This window comes from Nicotiana sylvestris, chromosome 4 (genome assembly GCF_000393655.2).
Source record: "Nicotiana sylvestris chromosome 4, ASM39365v2, whole genome shotgun sequence".
Taxonomy (NCBI): domain Eukaryota; kingdom Viridiplantae; phylum Streptophyta; class Magnoliopsida; order Solanales; family Solanaceae; genus Nicotiana; species Nicotiana sylvestris.
The window spans coordinates 150,954,251-150,973,422 of NC_091060.1; the positions used below are offsets into that span (position 1 = coordinate 150,954,251).

The window sequence follows — 19,172 nt, forward strand, 5'->3', positions numbered from 1 at the left end:
AGTCCCACGATGGGTGCCAAATTGTTTACTTTTAAAATGGATAACAATTGAACTTATACGCGATTTTAAGAATATGTGAATTAATTCAATATAAGTGATCAATAATGTTAGATAAACAAATTAAAGATAAAATAAATAACCATACCAATTATGGTGTTGAGTCCGGGCACAGAAAATAAATTTATATTGCCTTGATATGCGTGTTACAGTGTGTCATCAAATAAAAATTACCTCCTTTATATAGTAGGAGAGTTTCATCCCTAGTACAATTCTAAGAAAGGTAAAAATCTTTCTTTTTTGTTAATCATTGATCTGCTGCCGATACGGGCCGAGATCCATGATATCACGGCCCTTCATTAGTCATATGCAACCGTTTGGTAGTGCTTTCCGAGGTCTTGGAGCTCGAACCGGATTCGGAAGGCGTTGTCTCAATGGCTCTGATGATAAGTGCTTCATTCGGGCCTTAGTACGAGAGGTTCCTAGTTTGGATTCTGATTTCATGTAGTTATGTCCTTACTTCGTTTTCCCCACCGAAAAATCGGGGTGCTCATTAGCCCCGATTTTACCCGTATACAAATATCAATATAGGCACATAAATTAGTATGCTCTCCTCTGCTAGCATGTGATGAGGAGGACATAAAACTCATGTGTTCTCTATTCTTCTATAAGGAATTAATGAGCTGTGAAATTCCTCTAGTTTTGTATAGTTAGTAGAGGTTTATTTACATGCATTGTGGTAAGTTACACAAAAGAAAAAGAGCACAAACAAAAGGTAATTGTAATATGATAAAGTATTTTGTAACAAATTATGAGTAGTTAAATAAATATTTATTTTACAATCTTTCAAGATAAAAAGAATACCATCATCACTAGAAAAAGAATACATTATCAAATTGTTATTTTTGTATTATATAATTAAGTCAAAAATTTGGGTTTATCTCATATAATCTTTTTAGTTATCATTAGTTTTTTAACTTTTTCCTTTCTATACCATATATGAAACCTTATTACCAAAAATGTGCATAGTTTTATATTTACCCGCTACGTTCACAGTTTTTCTACAATTATTATACCATTCATTAAATACTAATTATTAGGAGTTAATTCCTTCCTAATTAGGCGCGCTACAAATTATGAACAGAATATTCTAATTGATTTAGCGACCTTCAGATCAAATTTGAAACGCAAATCCTATATATTCAATTTAAAATCAAATTACATTAGACTCTTTTCAGCAAAAACTTTGTTCTTCAATATTTTTCCTTAAGCCACAAATCAAAAAAAGACAAAATCGTCAACAAATTCGAATCAAATTGTAGAAATTAGTTCTGCAAAAGCTCAGTTCGTCGACATTCTCTTACATCTCTCTCTATTTCTCAATCACAAATTTTAGTAATATAAAGCAATTGAAAAGAGAGCAGTAATTCCACCATTGACAACCATTAAAAAGCTTGAAAGCTTTGAATTCAAATTTGGGTTTTCAAAAATCATTATTTGTTTGGATTGGGTGTTGTTGAAAATAATCGGGAATATGGTTTGGAGTTTATATCTCAATTTTGAGGGGTTTTGGTGAAGATTAGACTTGAAGAAGAAGAAGAAGAAGAAGAAGAAGAAGAAGAAGAAGAAGAAGAAGAAGAAGAAGAAGAAGAAGAAGAAGACATATTGCAGAAATTGTAGATAAATTGTAGATTATTTGTATTCTGATTGTAGATGCTTTATTTTCTGTTTTTACAAATAAAAAATGGCTAAAACTTCTACAAATCTTCTGAAAAATACAATTATGTCAAAAATTCCAATTATGCTACAATTGAATGGGAATTGGGATATAAAAATTCAATGTACCTAGTTTGTAGATATTTTGTAGATAAATTGTAGATTATTTGTATTCTGATTATAGATGCATTGTTTTCTGTTTTCACAAATCCAAAACGACTAAAACTTCTACAAAAAATGCAATTATGTCGAAAATACCAATTAAGCTACAATTGAATGGGAATTGGGACATTAAAATTCAATGTACCTAGTTTGTAGATATTTTGTAGATAAATTGTAGATTATTTGTATTCTGATTGTAGATGTTTTATTTTTTGTTTTCACAAATCCAAAACGACTAAATCTTCTACAAAATCTTCTGCAAAAAATGCAATTATGTCGAAAATACCAATTAAGCTACAATTGAATGGGAATTGGAATATTAAAATTCAATGTACCCATTTTGTAGATATTTTGTAGATAAATTGTAAATTATTTGGATTCTGATTGTAGATGCTCTGTTTTCACAGCGCAGGTGTTATGTTTACCTTTTACTCTTAACTTATCCATGATCCGGCAGTTACTTGTTTATTCTCTCTATCTAATCTAATGTATGCTACTTGCTTTCATTAGCGTGCAAAGATGAAAGAGTTAGCCAGGCAGCGTGCCTTACAGCTACAGAAAGAAGAGGAAGAACGAAGTAAACAACAGAAAGCCAAAGCTCTTGCTAAATTGGAGGAATTGAATCGCCATATGCAGGCAGGTGATGCTTTGTCTCAGAAGGCTATAAAAGATTCGTCACCTGATGTTATGAGGCAAGATCTGGAGGCTCCTCACCCCCTGAACCAGTGGTGCCTAGTATCAGTACATAAACGTGGGTGAGGGTGAGGTTTTGGGAGAGAGAAATGTGGGAAGGGTGGGATATACAGTACCTTGATTAAGGAGGGATATACGCTGCATTAATTGTACCCTTAAAATACACTATGGTATAGAATTGGTAATTTGATATACTAAGTGTAATTAAGTCAAACCTTAAACATTGAGGGTAATAAGGTTTCTATGTGGCATAGAAATGTAAAAATTCCATTTTTTAAACATCAACGAGACAGATGTTTTTTTCTCCTACTTTCTTTTGTTTCACATATTTGAAGAAAGAAAAAAATACAGCACTTGTGATTTAACGTCGAATCACTTTTAATGTCTTCTGAATTTTTTAACATGAGCTTGCGGATTGAGGTTACTACCTCTTGTTTCACATATTTGAAAAATACAACACTTGTGTTGTTAACCATCGAATCATATCTTTTGACTCATTAACATGAACTTGAGGTTGCTACTAAAAGGAGCCAAAATCTGGTGTACACACAATACAAATGATCAAATAGTAAGTGGTTAAATCATGTAACACTCATTCAAGGGTAGAAAAACAAACATTATAAATTGTGTCGTGGAACCCCTTCTTAATTTACACACCTAATTAGAGGTACGCAAAAACTAGCTATCACTCGAGGAGTTTGTGTCTCAGTTTCAAAAACCAAATGGAGGGGAAAGTGGTTCTAGCATTCCTAATTCTTTTTATAACAGGATCGTCTATAGCTGAGAATTTTTTCGAATGCACAAGTAATTGTTTCAACGAGATGAAAACTACTGATTGTATTTTGAACCCGCCGACGTGTCTCTCCACTTGTGCTGCAAAATGCACTTCATTTGCACTTTCTTCTTCCCCAAAAACTGATCACGCTTGTAATGTTGGGTGTGCTTTACACCAATGCAGGAATTTCATGGACATTACTATTGAAAAAAAAGAAGTTCATAACTATACAAATTGCTATTCGCTACGCTTTACCGCAAATAAAGAGAACCTTGGAAAATGCATGACTAGTTGTAGTGAGGCGCATTGCGCAACTAAGGCACCAGCTGTGGAACTATAGGCAGAACACTGGGTTGGTGTGATTTTATGTTTTTTCTTTTTCTTCTAGGGGATCCTATATTGTTATTTCAGTTCATTAATTTCTAGCAATGTTACTTCAACTTTGTATTTGTAGTTTTGTCATTATTCTTCTACTTGCAAAAGGGACGACATGAGCGGCAGTGTGGCACTTCGATTAGCCTACTGACACTCGTTATATAAAACATAAAATATATAGTAAGCATTTAGGCATAAAAATTACAATTTTTGAAAAAAGTAGTATTTGGAGTTAAGTTGAAAAATAGTATTTGAAATTTGAAATTATATTGGGACATGCATTTCACTAAAAATAATATTTTTGAAAATTTTGAAAAACTGGTCAAAAACACATTTTGGTTTTTGAAAAACTCATTTTCGAATTTTTTTTATATAAAACTTGTAAAATTTTATGGACAAATACATTTTTAAATTTTTTCTTTAAAAAAGAGATTTTTTCTATGGACAAACGGGGCCATAATAGAACGCCGGGCAATTACAATAAGAGATGTTGGTGTTTGATACCTTTGAATTATTTACCTTAACAACATACTATCACCCGTCAAAACATCCGTCAATACAACTGTTTACCTCCAAAATACAAGTAACAATTAAATTTGATAAGTGATTTTAAAGATATGTGATTTAGTTCAATACCAATTAATAATCAAGAAATATGAAATAGAAATGAAAGATAGAAGTGAATCAACCAATGTTACTTAGCAGCAGTGACCTCGAGCTTAGTGACCTCGAGGTGGCTTAGAGCAGTAAGAACAATTAAGTAGGAAAACCAAAATAAGAATAATAAAGCTGAAGGACAATTCTGATGACAGTAGGCAAAAAGTAGAGAGTATATTATTTGTTCAATGATTAGATGGTCTTACAAATGATTGGGGTCCCCTTTATATAATAGGGGAACTCTAAATAATGAATATTTCTATTTACAGTAAGGAATATTCTTAGTACAATTGTCTAACCGCCTAGTACGAAATCGTACAATCATATTCCGGGATTTACGCCATGACTTTGGGGACGTGGGAGGAATCTAACTTGTTCTGGGGTAAATCCATAGTGGTACTATTTCGGAGTCGAGCACACTCGACCTCGATATGCATCGTGCTTCGCCTTCGAACTCGGGTCTAATCCCTCGAGCTCGAACTTGATCTTGCCGGGACTCAGACTTAGGACGGTCCCTCGAGCCTATAAGTCGGAGGCATACGATTTTGACCGTATACAGATAGTCCCCGCGTTTCTTAGAATAAGATGATAAGAAATGATTTGATCCTCGTTTTCCCGAAGTCTTTAGTGATGACGTCATTTCCGTGATGCAGGCATCCAAAGTGACCGAAACATCCTGTCGGTCCACTTCCCCAAAACATTGAATGCACGCCAGTATTGATCGGCCACTAGTGTCGTCGAACCGCCGTTGCCCTTCTGGAAATATGATGTGATTCTTTTGAGTAAAGAACTTTACTCTTTCTTTACATCTTTCCCTTCTTCATCTTTTCTCTAATCACCTGTTTCCACCGCCTCTTTAAACGCCGGAAAATGCCAAGCTCTTGCAAAAAATACCACATTCCTATACAACCCATATTCTTTAGCTTAAAATCATAGCTAAAACTTCCAAAACAGTCCTAAAAAGGATAAAGCGTCGTCTTCTTCTACCTCCTGGCTAGCCAAACCGGTAGCGCCACCAACTCTTGAGGAAATCACCCCCGGCCCTTGTATAATTAAGAAGGACTTTAGTATTAAAAATCCCCCTAACGTCCCAGGCCGATGCGAGCATGCATCTCGATATCTTAGCTTGATATCGGAGAAGCACCTCAAGGATGTGAAGGAGGACTGTGGCTGGGGAGATGAGGTCGTGATTCAGATCTCAAGCCCCGAGGAAAGCATTACTACCCAGGTGGAGGGGGTTTTAAGTGTTTAAACTTACCCCTTCACACTAGGTCCCCTTGATTCGGTGGTGATTGACTTCTGCAAAACGTACGAAATCACCCTCGGCCAGATTCACCCCTCTTTTTGGCGCATCGTGATCATGCTGCGCTATTTTTTTGAAAAGGCCGAGGGGTTAAAATTCACACTCAACCACCTGATTCGATTGTACCGGCCCCAGCTGTTTCGAGGGCTTGTCAAGTTGCAACTTCGCACGAAGAAAGCCTTCTTTGCCAACAGTGACGAAGCCAAGGATCGGGGCTGGATGAGCTGGCTCATCAGAGTACGGACTTCGGATGTCATTCCCCGGGACAAAATGTCATTCCCGGAGAGATGGAATTACAATCGTAAGTGGGGTCCTTCTTCCTAATGTCTATATTTACTCAACTTCCACATCCCATAATAATATTTTATCTTTTCTGCAGTTGTTGCTTGGACACCTCTCGATGTCCTCGATCTCGAGGATTGGGTCAGAAAGTTGGTTGCGACCTCCTAGTATGATGAGCGCAAATGGCACAAATTATCGAAGGGCCAGTGGGAGGCCAAGAATCATGGTAAGTGTTTTTCCCAAGTTTCAAATACTTTTCATAAGTTGGTGGCATCAACTTATTCACGTTTAGTTGGTCAGGCATCGGAGATGTATCCGAGATGAGGCTGGCCCTGCCCGGGGAAGGGACCAAGTCTTCAATCCTGAAGTTTGAGAAGGAAAACAAAAGAAAAAGGGTTTCGAAGCCTGAAGACCCTCAAGACAAAAATCCATGATCGAAGGCTGCAAAAAAGATTTGCTCAAGTGGTCGTAGATTCGTCCCATGATTCCCCGGATGACGAAGAAAATGATGGTGAAGAGTCGGCATTGGTGCCTCGAACCAGGATACCAATCGACTCTGCCAAGCCCTCCGAACTGTAGATCTCATCCCGTGGTGAGGGAACCCCAAAGAAAGATGTGGGCAAGGCCCCCGTGTCCCCGGATGTTGAGATCGTTCCTCCACCTTAAACAAATTTACCTGAGGGGGCAAATGCGAAGACCCCCAAAGCCAATGAGAACGCCCCGAGTGAAGAGCTCGGGGCCACGACAACAGGTCATTCCCTTTCTTTGCCAACTTATTCCGAGGGGGCAATCGAAGATGCTAACACTCTGCGAATGCTTGATTCGAGCAAGGTCCTCGAGGAATATCCCTTTCAGGGTTGCTTTGCTAGGGTCGAGGATGCCACTGATCTTAATGATGCATCCACCATCTTCGAAGAGGCTTAACATCTCCTCCCTCGGGTAAATACTTACTTTCATTGTTGTAATTTTCTCTTTCTATCTTTTCTTTTGACTGATATATCTTCATTTCACGTATAGGCCATTGTAAAGCTTAGAGCTGAGCTAAGACAATGTGAGGCTGAGCTCAAGAAAGTTTCGGGCGAAGATAAGGCCCTGAGGCTCTTCTGTAGCAAAAAGGAATAGGAGCTTAAGGATCTCCGGGCTGAATTGGCCAAAGCTCAGAAAAACGAGTCCGAGCTAGATGAGCAGGTAACTGTAATTTTGACAGAGTATGGTCTTCTTGTACCTACTTAGGAGGCTAACACTTCGATATCTCAGCTGTAACAAAAGCTAGAGATGATTGGGCAGCTCCGAGGCGAGGTTGATCAAGTTAAAGTTGATTGTCATCGATGGAAGTAGAGCATGGATCAGCTTGCTGTCGATAAGGAAGCCATTACAGTCCAACTGGCCTCGGTGGAAACTCAACTCCAAAGCATTAAAGCGAAAGGTCTGGCCCAGGCCAAGAAAATCGAGGAGTTAGAGGCAGAGCTAGCTAGAGCCCGGGCCGAAGCTGTACTGACTAAGGCTGAAGCTAGAAGACGAAGGTTACAGCCGATAAATCCATTGTCATATACTTAAAGGACGCTGTGGCTGTTCAAGCTGAGTTAAAGGAGGCCTCCGACCGGAAAAAATGGAGCAATGATTTGTCCAAGTGCCAGGCCCGGAGGGAGACTCTCGAAGAAATCCATGCCCGAGGGTTCAACCTTGCTGAAGAGATAGCCGAAGCAAAGGTGCAGGAAACTGATGCTAGGTTTCTCGTTTCTTCCGATGACGAGGACGCTATGAGTGGTTCTGGGGATGGGGAAGGTGAAGAAGGTGCCTCCGAGGAAGAGGGAGTTCCCGAAGATAAAGCTACCGAAGGTGCAGTTCCTAAGGACGTCGCTCCCGGGGATGTGGCCTCGAAAATAGATTAGGTTCTTTTTTCTTTTTTGTGCAAGGGCCCCTTGTGGGCATTGTAAATATGTTTTGTAAAACTTCCCTTATGAATATAAAGTATCTTTTTGTTCTATCCTCGACTTGTGTTGAATTTTATTTTGTTCTCATTTGTGGAAGATTCAAATAATCAGCTCGAGTATCGGTTCGGACTCAGAACGTAATAAATCCTTAGGTTTTTATTTGATCAATATAATACCCCTTAGGGTTTTGTTAATCCTCGAGTTAAATTTAAATCGATTTGATGCGTGCTTGGGACGTCGGAGTTCTTGAGTCTGAGTTGAGTGAGAACGGGATCTCGACCTCTATATGTTTTGGCCCTTAGGTTTTTTTAAGTTGGCCCTTAGGCTCTTATATATCGGCCCTTAGTCTCTTTAAGTTGGCCCTTAGGCTCTTATAAATCGGCCCTTAGGCTCTTTAAGTTGGGCAGTTTCGGCCTTTAAAATGGCTATAATTTTTCCCTTTTTTCGGCTAAAAGACTTAGTAAAAAATTTTGTATGCCTTAGCATGTATTTTTTGTACCCATTTGGGTTTTTCGAAAGTTTGACGTATCAGAACCTTATTAGTAATTTTTTTGTGTAAATATAATCGAATACCTCATGAGGTTTTTCCAAAAACTGATGTTATCGAAGCCTTTGGATTATTCGAGGGCTGAATTTATCGAAGCCCTTAGATATTTTAAGGGTTAAATTTATCGAAGCACTTTATATTTTGCTTTTGCCGAGGGTAGCCTAATTTAACTAGTTTTTCAATATTTGAAGGCCTTTAATACATAGCGAAAGTCAAACATCTCTGAGCCGCATTTTTGGTCGTAGCCTTTTTATATGACCGTAGTCTTTAATATGGTTGTAGCCTTTGGGTATGCCATTTGGACTTGTTTCCCAATAACCTTTAGAACGTGTCCGAAAAGTTAGTCCCCGAGTATATTGGCCTTGGCCTTTGTTTCGAGGGGGTGCCTCTTTGACGTCTTATGAGTCCGAGTTTTCGATGGCTCGGATGTACTGACTGTCGATGATAGTCCCCGAATGCTTGGGGGTGCTTTGACGCTTTGGCTCTTGAGCCGTTTCTCGTAGGATTAGAAGTGTAGAGCTCGTATAATAGTAGACTTCTTGGAGACACAAAGTTTTTTTGATATTAACAGAATGCTTATTCAAATAATTAATACATGCGTGCATGCTTTGCCGTCAGGTCTCGACTATTCTATATGGACACGGTTCATCTGACCGTTTGGCCCATTACAAAGTTATCCTATCGAGACCCTCTTTGGTGTAAAGTATTTTCCTTAAAAATATAACCCCCGAGGGTGATGCCCCCCAGTATTTGAGGTTGATTGAAAAGGAGCCTTAGATACTATTGAATTCTCCTTAGGTAGCACATAATTGTTGCCTCGTTAAAAATCTTGCCAGTAAAACCCATTTGGGACAAAATCCGATCTAAAGGGAAAAGAGTACAACACATGCTTATACACCTAAGGCCTTCGTGCAAAAAAAGGTGTCTTCGAGATCATGTGCCTTTGATAGCTTCGATCAAAAATCTATAATAAGTTAGTTTTAAACCTAAATGGACAAAAAGGATAAAGGTATACCTTAGTAGTAGTATCGTTTGAGTAATGATATGTTCCAATTGTTTGGCAGTTGCCACCTTCCATTGTGCTAAGTTTGTAAGATCTTTTGCCGATAACTCCGAGGACTCGGTACAGTCCTTCCCAATTCGGTCCTAGTTTCCCTTCATTAGGGTCTCGAGTATTGAGGGTGACCTTTCGCAGAACTAAGTCCCCGACTCCAAAGTGTCGAAGGTTGGTCCTTCTATTATAGTATTTTTTTCATCGTTTTCTTCTGCGTAGCCATCCGAACGAGCGCTACTTCTTGCTTTTCATCTAATAACTCGAGGCTAGCATTCATTGCCTCGTAATTTGACTCCTCCGATGCATGTCGAAACATAGCGCTGGGTTCTCCAACCTCGACGGGGACGAGGGCCTCGAAGCCGTATACTAGAGAAAACGGGGTGACCCTCGTGCTAGACTTCGATGTCGTCCGATATGCCCAAAGGACCTCGGGTAAAACTTTTCTCCATTTTTCTTTTGCATCGTCTAACCTTTTCTTCTGGTTTTGAATGATAGTTTTGTTTATTGACTCGGCCTGTCCATTTCCAGTCGGGTGGTACGGTGTTGATAAAATCCTTTTTATTTTATGTGCTTCGAGGAACACTGTTACCTTGCTGCCGATGAATTGCTTTCCATTATCACATACAATCTCGGCAGGTATCCCGAATCGACATATGATGTGGTCCCAGATAAAGTCAATAACTTCCTTTTCTCGGACCTTCTCGAAGGCATGTGCTTCCACCCACTTAGAAAAATAATCAGTCATAAACAAAATAAATTTAGCCTTATATGGGGCCGTTGGTAAGGGTCCAACTATGTTCATTCCCCCATTTCATGAAAGGCCACAGGAATAGGACTGAATGGAGTTGTTCTCCGGGCTGATGAATCATTGGTGCAAATGGCTGACACTTATCATATTTTCTGAAAAATTCCTTAGTATCTTTTTCCATGCTATCCCAGTAGTAAACTGCTCTGATAATTTTGCTGACCAAAGACTCGGCACCGGAATGGTTCCCACAAGTGCCTTCGTGGATTTCTCGTAGTACATAATCGGTATCCCCTGGCCCCAAGCATACCTCCAATGGTCCATCGAATGTTCTTCGGTACAATGTTCCATCTTTATCTAATGCGAATCTAGCAGCCTTGGCTCATACGGCCCTCGATTCTTTGTGGTTCGATGGGAGTTTTCCATTCTTCAAATAGTCGATATACTTATTTATCCAGTCCCACGTTAAACTTGTTGAATTTATATCGTCATGACCCTCTTCAACCACAGACCTTGATAGTTGGACGACAGTTCCCGGGACGATGTCATATTCTTCGACCGAAGATCCCACATTAGCAAGTGCATCGGCCTCGCTATTTTGCTCTTGAGGTACATGATCCAGAGTCCACTCCTTGAAGCGCTACAAAGTTACCTGTATCTTATCCAGGTACCATTGCATTATATCCTCTCGAACCTCGAAACTCTTATTTACCTGGTTTACCACCAACAGAGAATCGCACTTGGCCTCGATGACTTCTGCTCCCAAGCTTTTGGCTAGCTCGAGACCTGCAATCATGGCCTCATACTCGTCCTCATTGTTAGTTAATCTAGGAGTTTTGATAGATTGCCTAATGGTATCGCCCGTGGGTGGATTCAAGACAATGCCAAGTCCGGACCCCTTCACATTCGAGGCACAGTCTGTGAAAAGGGTCCATACCCCTAATGTTGTACCCAATCTTAGCATGAGTTCTTTCTCCACTTCAGGTACGAGGGTCGGTGTAAAATCGGCCACGAAGTCAGCTAGGATTTGAGACTTGATGGTCGTTCGGGGTTGATATTGGATATCGTACTCGCTAAGTTCGATGGCCCTCTTGGCCAATCGGCCCAATAGCTTGGGCTTATGCAAAATATTTTGAAGGGGGTAGGTGGTTAGTACACACATAGGATGACATTAAAAATATGGTTTTAACTTTCGAGATGATCTTATCAATGCAAGTGCTAATTTTTCTAAGTAAGGGTACCTAGTTTCAGCATCTTCTAGAGTTTGATTTACGTAATAAACAAGGAATTGCGTACCTTGCTCTTCTCGAACTAGTACCCCACTTATCGCTATCTCGAACACTTCCAAATATAGGTAAAGTTTTTCATCTACCTTCGGGGTGTGAAGCAAAGGCGGGCTCGACAGATATCACTTTAATTTTTCTAAGGCTTGCTGACATTTCGGCGTCCATGCGAAATCCTTTTTCTTTTTGAGCAAGGAAAAGAGCCGGTGACTCTGATTCGATGACCTTGAAATGAATCGACCCAAGGCAGCTATTCGCCCTATCAGCCTTTGCACAGCATTCACACTATCTACGATCGTGATATCCTCGATAACTTTGATCTTATCGGGGTTGATTTCAATACCTCGATTTGACACCATGAAGCTGAGGAACTTACCCGAGCCAACTCTGAAGGCGCATTTCTCCAGGTTAAGCTTCATGTTGTATTTCCTCAAAATTGCAAATGTTTCCTGCAAATGAACTAAATGGTCCTATGCGCGCAGGGACTTAACCAACATATCATCAATATAAACTTCCATAGTTTTACCTATTTGTTCTTCGAACATTTTGTTAACTAGGCGTTGATATGTAGCTTCTGCATTTTTTAGCCCAAAAGGCATTACGTTGTAACAATAAGTTCCAAAATTAGTAATAAACGAAGCCTTTTCCTTGTCCTCCGGGTTCATCTGAATCTGATTGTACCCGGAGTAGGCATCAAGATAAGTTAGGGTCTCGTGGCCAGTCGTGGCGTCGATCATACGATCGATGTTGGGTATTGGAAAAGAATCTTTTGGACATGACTTGTTCAAGTCCTTATAGTCTACACACATTCTAAGTTTGTTTCCTTTTTTAGGAACAACAACTACATTGGCTAACCACTCGGGGTATTTTACCTCCCGTATAGACCCTATTTTAAGAAGTTTGGTTACCTCGTCCTTTATGAAAGCATGCTTGACCTCGGATTGAGGCCTCTTTTTTTGCTTCACCGATTTGAACCTGGGATCGGTGCTTAGCCGATGTGTGGTGATTTCTGGTGGAATCCCTATCATATCTAAGTGGGACCAACCAATCCATATTATTAATAAAAAATTGAATGAGCTTTTTCCTGAGTTCGGGGGTTAATCCCGTTCTTAGGTATACCTTTCTCTCGGGCATGCACTCGATCAAAATGACCTACTCCAGCTCCTCGATAGTTGATTTGGTTGCATCAGATTCTTCGGGAACGACGAAGGTTCGAGGAGTAAGGAAATCCTCATCTTCGTCTTCAATTACCTGTTGCTATGACTCCATCGAGGCTGGAGGCAATGATTGCTATTTGGCCGCCTGCTTATCTTTAATGCTTGATTTCTCCGAGGTCGAAGTCCTTGAAGTCGGCACCACTTCCTCGATTGCAAACATATCCTTTGTAGCATGTTGCTCCCCGTAGACTGTTTTTACTCCTTCCTCTGTTGGGAACTTCATCATCTGATGAAGAGTTGAAGGCACTGCCCTCATATTGTGTATCCACGATCTCCCGAGGAGTGCGTTATACCTCATATGACCCTCGATGACATGGAACTTCATACCTTGTATGGTCCCGGCTATGTTTACTGGCAAGATAATTTCTTCCTTTGTTGTTTCGCTTGCCATGTTGAAGCCATTCAGGACCCGGGATGCAGGTACAATCTGATCTTGTAGGCCGAGTTATTCCATGACTCTCGATCTGATTATGTTTGCTGAGCTACCTGGATCCATTAAAATACGTTTAACTTGAATTTTATTCAAAAGGATGAGATTACCAGGGCGTCGTTGTGAGGTTGAGATATGCCTTCTGCTTCCACGTCATAGAATGATAAGATGTCCTCGGGAACATAGCTCCGAGTCCATTTTTCTCTAGTGATTGAAACTTTGGTGCGCTTGAACACAGGTCGTTGAGGGACATCGACTCCGCCAATGATCATGTGGATTACATGTTGTGGTTCTTCTTGTTCATTTTTCTTTGTATCTCTCTCCCTGAAGTGATTCTTAGCCCGATCACTTATGAATTCTCGAAGGTGGCCCTCATTGAACAAACGATCCACTTCTTCCCTTAGCTGTCTGTGATCTTCTGTTCGATGACCATATGTGCCATGATACTTGCACATCAAGTCGGGTTTCTTTGAGAAGGATCGGTCTGTATAGGCCTGGGCCACTTGGTGTCTTTGATTCTCCCAATAGCTGAGCCAATCCCTGATGCATCTATGGTGAAGTTGTACTCTGATAATCGGGGAGACTCTGCGGGGTCGGTATGTTTATCGAACCCGCTCTTACTCATGAGTCCCCGAGAACTTTGACCTCGATCGTTTCTCCGATCGCTCCGAGGAGCGTTACGGCTCGGGTCGTTGTTCCTTCGATCGGCATATGGTTGATATTGTTCTTTGTTGAATCTTGATTCCCGGTCTGTATCCCTCGGGAGCTTGGCTACGAATCTGTTAGGATGAACTAAACCCGAGGGGGCTCCCAACTGGTCATCTTCGATCCTAATTTTTGACTGGTAACGATTGTGCACATCCGACCATGTCACAGCTGGATATTCGATCAAGTTTTGCTTTAATTGTTGAGATGCAATCGAGCTCTTTTCATTCAAACCCTGCATGAAAGCTTGTACTGCCCAGTCACCGAAACCGGTGGTAACTCCATTCGTTCTATCTGGAACCTAGATACGAATTCCCTTAATATCTCATCATTCCTCTATTTTATCTTAAAGACGTCTAATTTTCTCGTGGCCACTTTTATGGCTCCGGCGTGCGCTTTCACAAAGGCATCTGCTAACATAGCAAACGAATCAATAAAGTTAGGGGCTAAGTTATGGTACCAAATCATAGCGCCTTTCGACAGCGTTTCTCCAAACTTTTTCAACAAGACCGATTCGATCTCATCATCATTCAAGTCATTTCCTTTGATCCCACAAGTGTATGAAGTAATATGCTCGTTAGGGTCGGTTGTCCCGTTATACTTGGGTATATCAGGCATGCGAAACTTCTTAGGAATGGGCATCGGAGCCACACTTGGAGGGGAATAGTTTATGTATGAACTTTTTGGCGTCTAAACCTTTCAAAACTGGAGGTGCCCCCGGTATTTGGTCAACACGGGAGTTGTAAGTTTCCACCTTCTTATTGTTGCCTTCAATTTTCTTTTTCCCGGACTAGATCCTCTTAGTAAGCTCTTCGAGCATCCTCATAATCGTGGGGTTAGTCCCCGAGCCACTTTTACTGGGCCTTTCTAGCGCTGGCTCAACACGCCGAGAGTTTACTGGTTCGGCTGTGTTTGGAGTTTTATTCTGACTTTGAAGCTGAGCGATGACGATTTGCTGAGCTTGCAACATCTCGAATATCATTTGGAGGTTGACTCCCCCTTCTTCCATTCCTTGTGTTCTTTGGCCACCGAGCCGGACTTCCCTGCGTATATCTCCTTCGGGGTCCGCGCCTAGATCTGCATTCAAAGCAATGTGTGAACTAACATCAACAGGTTCCACATTTGGCACTTCCCCTGGGTTTATCGGTGGTACATCGACTCCTGCGTTGCTATTTTCTCCAAGACCTTTGTTGTCACGAATGGGTGCGTTTTGTGAGCTAGACATGTTTCAGCCTGAGAATCAAAAAATCTTGACAAGAAAAAGTGTAAAAGCAACGTGTGTAATGAAAATCAGTAAAGAAATAATCACTATTATCTTTAGCCCCACGGTGGGCGCCAAACTGTTTACCTCGAAAATATGAGTCACAATTAAATTTGATTAGTGGTTTTAAATATATGTGATTTAGTTCAATAACAATTAATAATCAAGAAATATGAAGTAGAAATGAAAGATAGAAGTGAATCAAACCAATGTTACTTAGCAGCAGTGACCTCGAGTTTGGTGACCTCGAGGTGGCTTAGGGCAGTAAGAACAATTAAGTAGGAAAAGCAAAGTAAGAATAATAAAGCTGAAGGACAATTATGATGACACTATGCAAAAAAGTAGAATATATATTCTTTGTTCAATGATTAGATGATTTTACAAATAATTGTGGTCCCCTTTATATAATAGGGGAACCCTAAATAAATAATATTTCTATTTACAGTAAGGAATATTCTTGGTACAGCTCTCTAACCGCCTAGTACGGAATCGTACAATCATATTCCGGGATTTACGCCATGACTTAGGGGACGTGGCAGGAATCAAACTCGTTCTGGTACAAATCCATAACCGTACTATTTCGGGATCGAGCACACTCGACCTCGATATGCATCGTACTTCGCCTTCGAACTCGGGTCTGGTCCCTCGAGTTCAAACTTGATCTTGCCCGGACTCGGACTTAGGACGGGCCCTCGAGCCTATAAGTCGGAGGCATACGATTTTGACCGTATACAACAACAATTTCACCATCTCCTCAAATTGTAAGAAGAAAGTTAAAAAGGTAAAGCTAGACGCCATAATCAGATTATCAAATTACTTAAATTTACATTATCATATTTTTAAAATTAAGTAATCAGGTGAAAATTTTTGGATTATCTTTATGAGTAATTTTTATCATTATCAAATTACCTAACTTCTAAACTTAGTGGGTAAACTGAAAAACGAAATAAGCAAGATGCTCTAATATCATTACTCTGTTAAATCTAAGTTACCAGGGTAATTTTTTACCAATTACGTTACTCCATAGAGTAAATTTTTTGTTTATTTTTCCGTGCAAGTTTCCCAGCTGAATCCAAAGATAGTCATCGGCCATTGAATGACAGATCAGAAGGGAATAATTCCATTTCACACATAGCATCATTCCCTCGTCAAAATCTTCTCCTACTTTTATCTTCTGTTCAATAAAACCTGTTTACTTCAACAAATCCAATCTTCTTTCTCAAACCCTAAATCAAACCCTCAATCCATAGCAAAAAGCAAGAATCTCGACAATTTCGAAGAAAATGGCAAAAACAGATGAAATTCACACCATTTCCTTATCATTCACTGATTTCCCAGAAGATGTGCAGCTCTGTATCCTCTCTTTTCTCACTCCTTTAGATATCTCTAATTTCGCCTGCACTTCAAAGCGCTTCGTCTCTCTTTGCCGTGATGACCCAAGACTCTGGTTTCCCATGTGTCACCGCAAATGGGGATCCAAAACCCATATTAACAAATGGGTTAATAACGGTAAATTCTCATATAAGCTTCTTTACAATACCCTTTTAGAGTACGAGAATCTCATTGGCTTCTGGCGCCTCAGTGGTGCTGATTCTGATACTGATTCCCCTTTAATCTTTTTTGAGTGGGGTCCATTTTATATAGCTGGTTCAAGGGTCAAACCCGCAAGAAATTGTACTTATGGAGTGATAAAGTCGCCATTTTTATGGATGGGTTTTAACTCTAAGGGTGAAGTTGTCAATTATCTTGATCCTGAAGGGAGGGTTGAATTATCAGAAAATGTGATGAATTTAGATGATTTGGGTTTTGGGGATAGTGAATTGATTCAGGTGAATGTGAATTTCATGGGAAAAACTCATGTTGTTCTGGAAGAAAATTGTGGCAGTGCATTTGGGTATTCTTGTAATTCTCCACAGAATAGAGGAGGATTCAGGAAAGTTTCAAGCTCAGGGAACATGAGGGAAGAGGAGTACGGGGATTTATGCGGGTCCCCCGGGAGCTTGCCGGACAGGTTAATGTCCGAGATTTATCAGTATTTTGCGAACAAGACAAGTCCTGGTGGGAATGGGTCGTCGAGGAGGCAGAGAAGGAGGGAGAGGGAAAGGCAAGGGAGAAAGAAGTGGGAGCCTGAACATTATGTGAAAATAGTGAATTGTTCGCCTACTCCAGCCAGGCCTTTGCAGGGCTTGTGGAAGGTCTTGTTCCCGCTTCTTTCTGTTTATATATTATGGCAAAACTTGATTTTAATCAGCTGTTTTGTTTTTTCTCGAAATTAAGATTTGGCCTTTGGTTGGTTCTTAAAGACTTGCATAAGTAAAAAGCATCAAACTTTATAGAGATAACTAGCTAGCAGGTTAAGGTGTAACCAAAGGCTAACGAAGTATAAGTAAAAGTAAGTAAAGAGGAAAACTTTGTAGTATTGACTAGGTAGAGCCTTGATTTATCATAAGATTTAATTGCTTGTGTTTGTAATCCGGGTAATATTCAGGTCTTTGTTCTGGTGTCGAATTGATAATAAAGTATTAATCTTCAGTGAAGTGTAAGAGCAAGGTTGTACGGCACTAAAACCAAAAGCACAATGAATATTAGCGTTTAAAAGCCAAGTCACCGGTCTAGGCTAACTGTCTTCAAACCCCCCTAAGCTTTGGTAAACTAGCTCTAGCTCTACAACATTATGATGCCACTAACCATTAAGATTTCTGACTTGTTTTACCAGAACTCTTATTGTTTTCTGATTTTGGGATAATGACCTGAAGGTATGGTGATTATTCCTTTCAGTAAGAAGAACCATTTGACTGTGTTACTAATGATGCCCTTTACCATAAGCAATCCAGGTACCCCGTACTGAAACCTGAAGGGTAACTTCTGCTTTCGAAATCCCAAGTGATTTAAGTAATAATTTCCCAACCAATACGTATATCCGGACTTGTACATTTGAATTAAATGCTGGTTTTGCTTGAAGGCTTAAGTGTCCTACTGTTTGCACAGAGGAATTTTACAGCTGTAGGTGTTTCTGCTGTATCCCTTCGTGTCCTTACCATGAAGATATAGGTTTTACTAATTCTTTCAAATCAAGGTTTAACTTCAATATATTAATTTTTCTATGGATCTGTAAGATTCCTTCAGCAGTCATGCTCGATGAGTCTTAATCTAACTTTTCGTTGGGCGCTAGTTTATTTATAGTGTATGCTATTACATCATCCGGTCATCCTCATTGGTAACATCCATTGACTTATGATGAACTGCATGAATCTCAGAGTATTTGGTTTGCCAGTTTGTATATTCGGTGTACTTCCCTCTTGCTGAATGGTAGCATCTGGCCATGCTTAACTGCCAAAAGACTGCTTATCTGATGTTTTGGTTTTACTTTTCACTGCAGGGATTCTGTGATGACATGACTTTGGATTTCTTCCTTGTCTCATATGATGATGTTGGTGGTATCACTTGCAGAAGGGTTGTGGAATTATGTAAACCTTTCTCTGCCTATGCCCCAGTATTTTGGACTTCAAATACCACATTCATTGAGTCGCCTTTATCTTCAGAAGAAGAAAACATATATGAGAGTCGCATACATATTCAGCCCCTTGCTGAAGCTGGTGACCCATGTGAGATTCTGCCTAGTTCTGATAAGGGAGTTGTTTTGCGCATGCTTTGCATGAACTCAAGCTACGACTTGGTTATTCCTGATTTGGCAGGAAGCACTGTAAATCCTAGGCAGGCGGAGGGAAGGATTTGGCAGTATGAAAATGGGACATTTGGATACGGGTTTCTGCGAGACAATTACATTATAGACTTGAGGCATATTGCTCAAAATGGTCAGATATTTGACACAGCAGATATTTCTAGTGATTGATCTTGCTGCATAAATTAGTCAGACAAACATGCAGAAGGAAATTTCTAATTTATATTCTTTGTACATATTAGTTGGTTCTTGATGCTGGTAAGATTCTGGCTTTGTTGTAACATTTCGTGACAATAAAATATTGATTTCAATGTAAACTAGGTATTTTCAAGCTTCCTTTTCTGTGAATGGATT

General features: G+C 40.1%; 1 protein-coding gene across 1 annotated transcript; it reads left to right on the top strand.

Moving 5' to 3' along the window:
* The first annotated feature begins 16,216 nt into the window (after positions 1-16,216).
* Positions 16,217-19,154, top strand: LOC104216907 (F-box protein At3g12350). The gene is made up of 2 exons (XM_009767042.2): positions 16,217-17,331; positions 18,516-19,154. Exons 1-2 carry the CDS (start codon positions 16,420-16,422, stop codon positions 18,987-18,989), a joined length of 1,386 nt encoding a protein of 461 aa, XP_009765344.1. The 5' UTR covers positions 16,217-16,419; the 3' UTR covers positions 18,990-19,154.
* Positions 19,155-19,172: the final 18 nt, after the last annotated feature.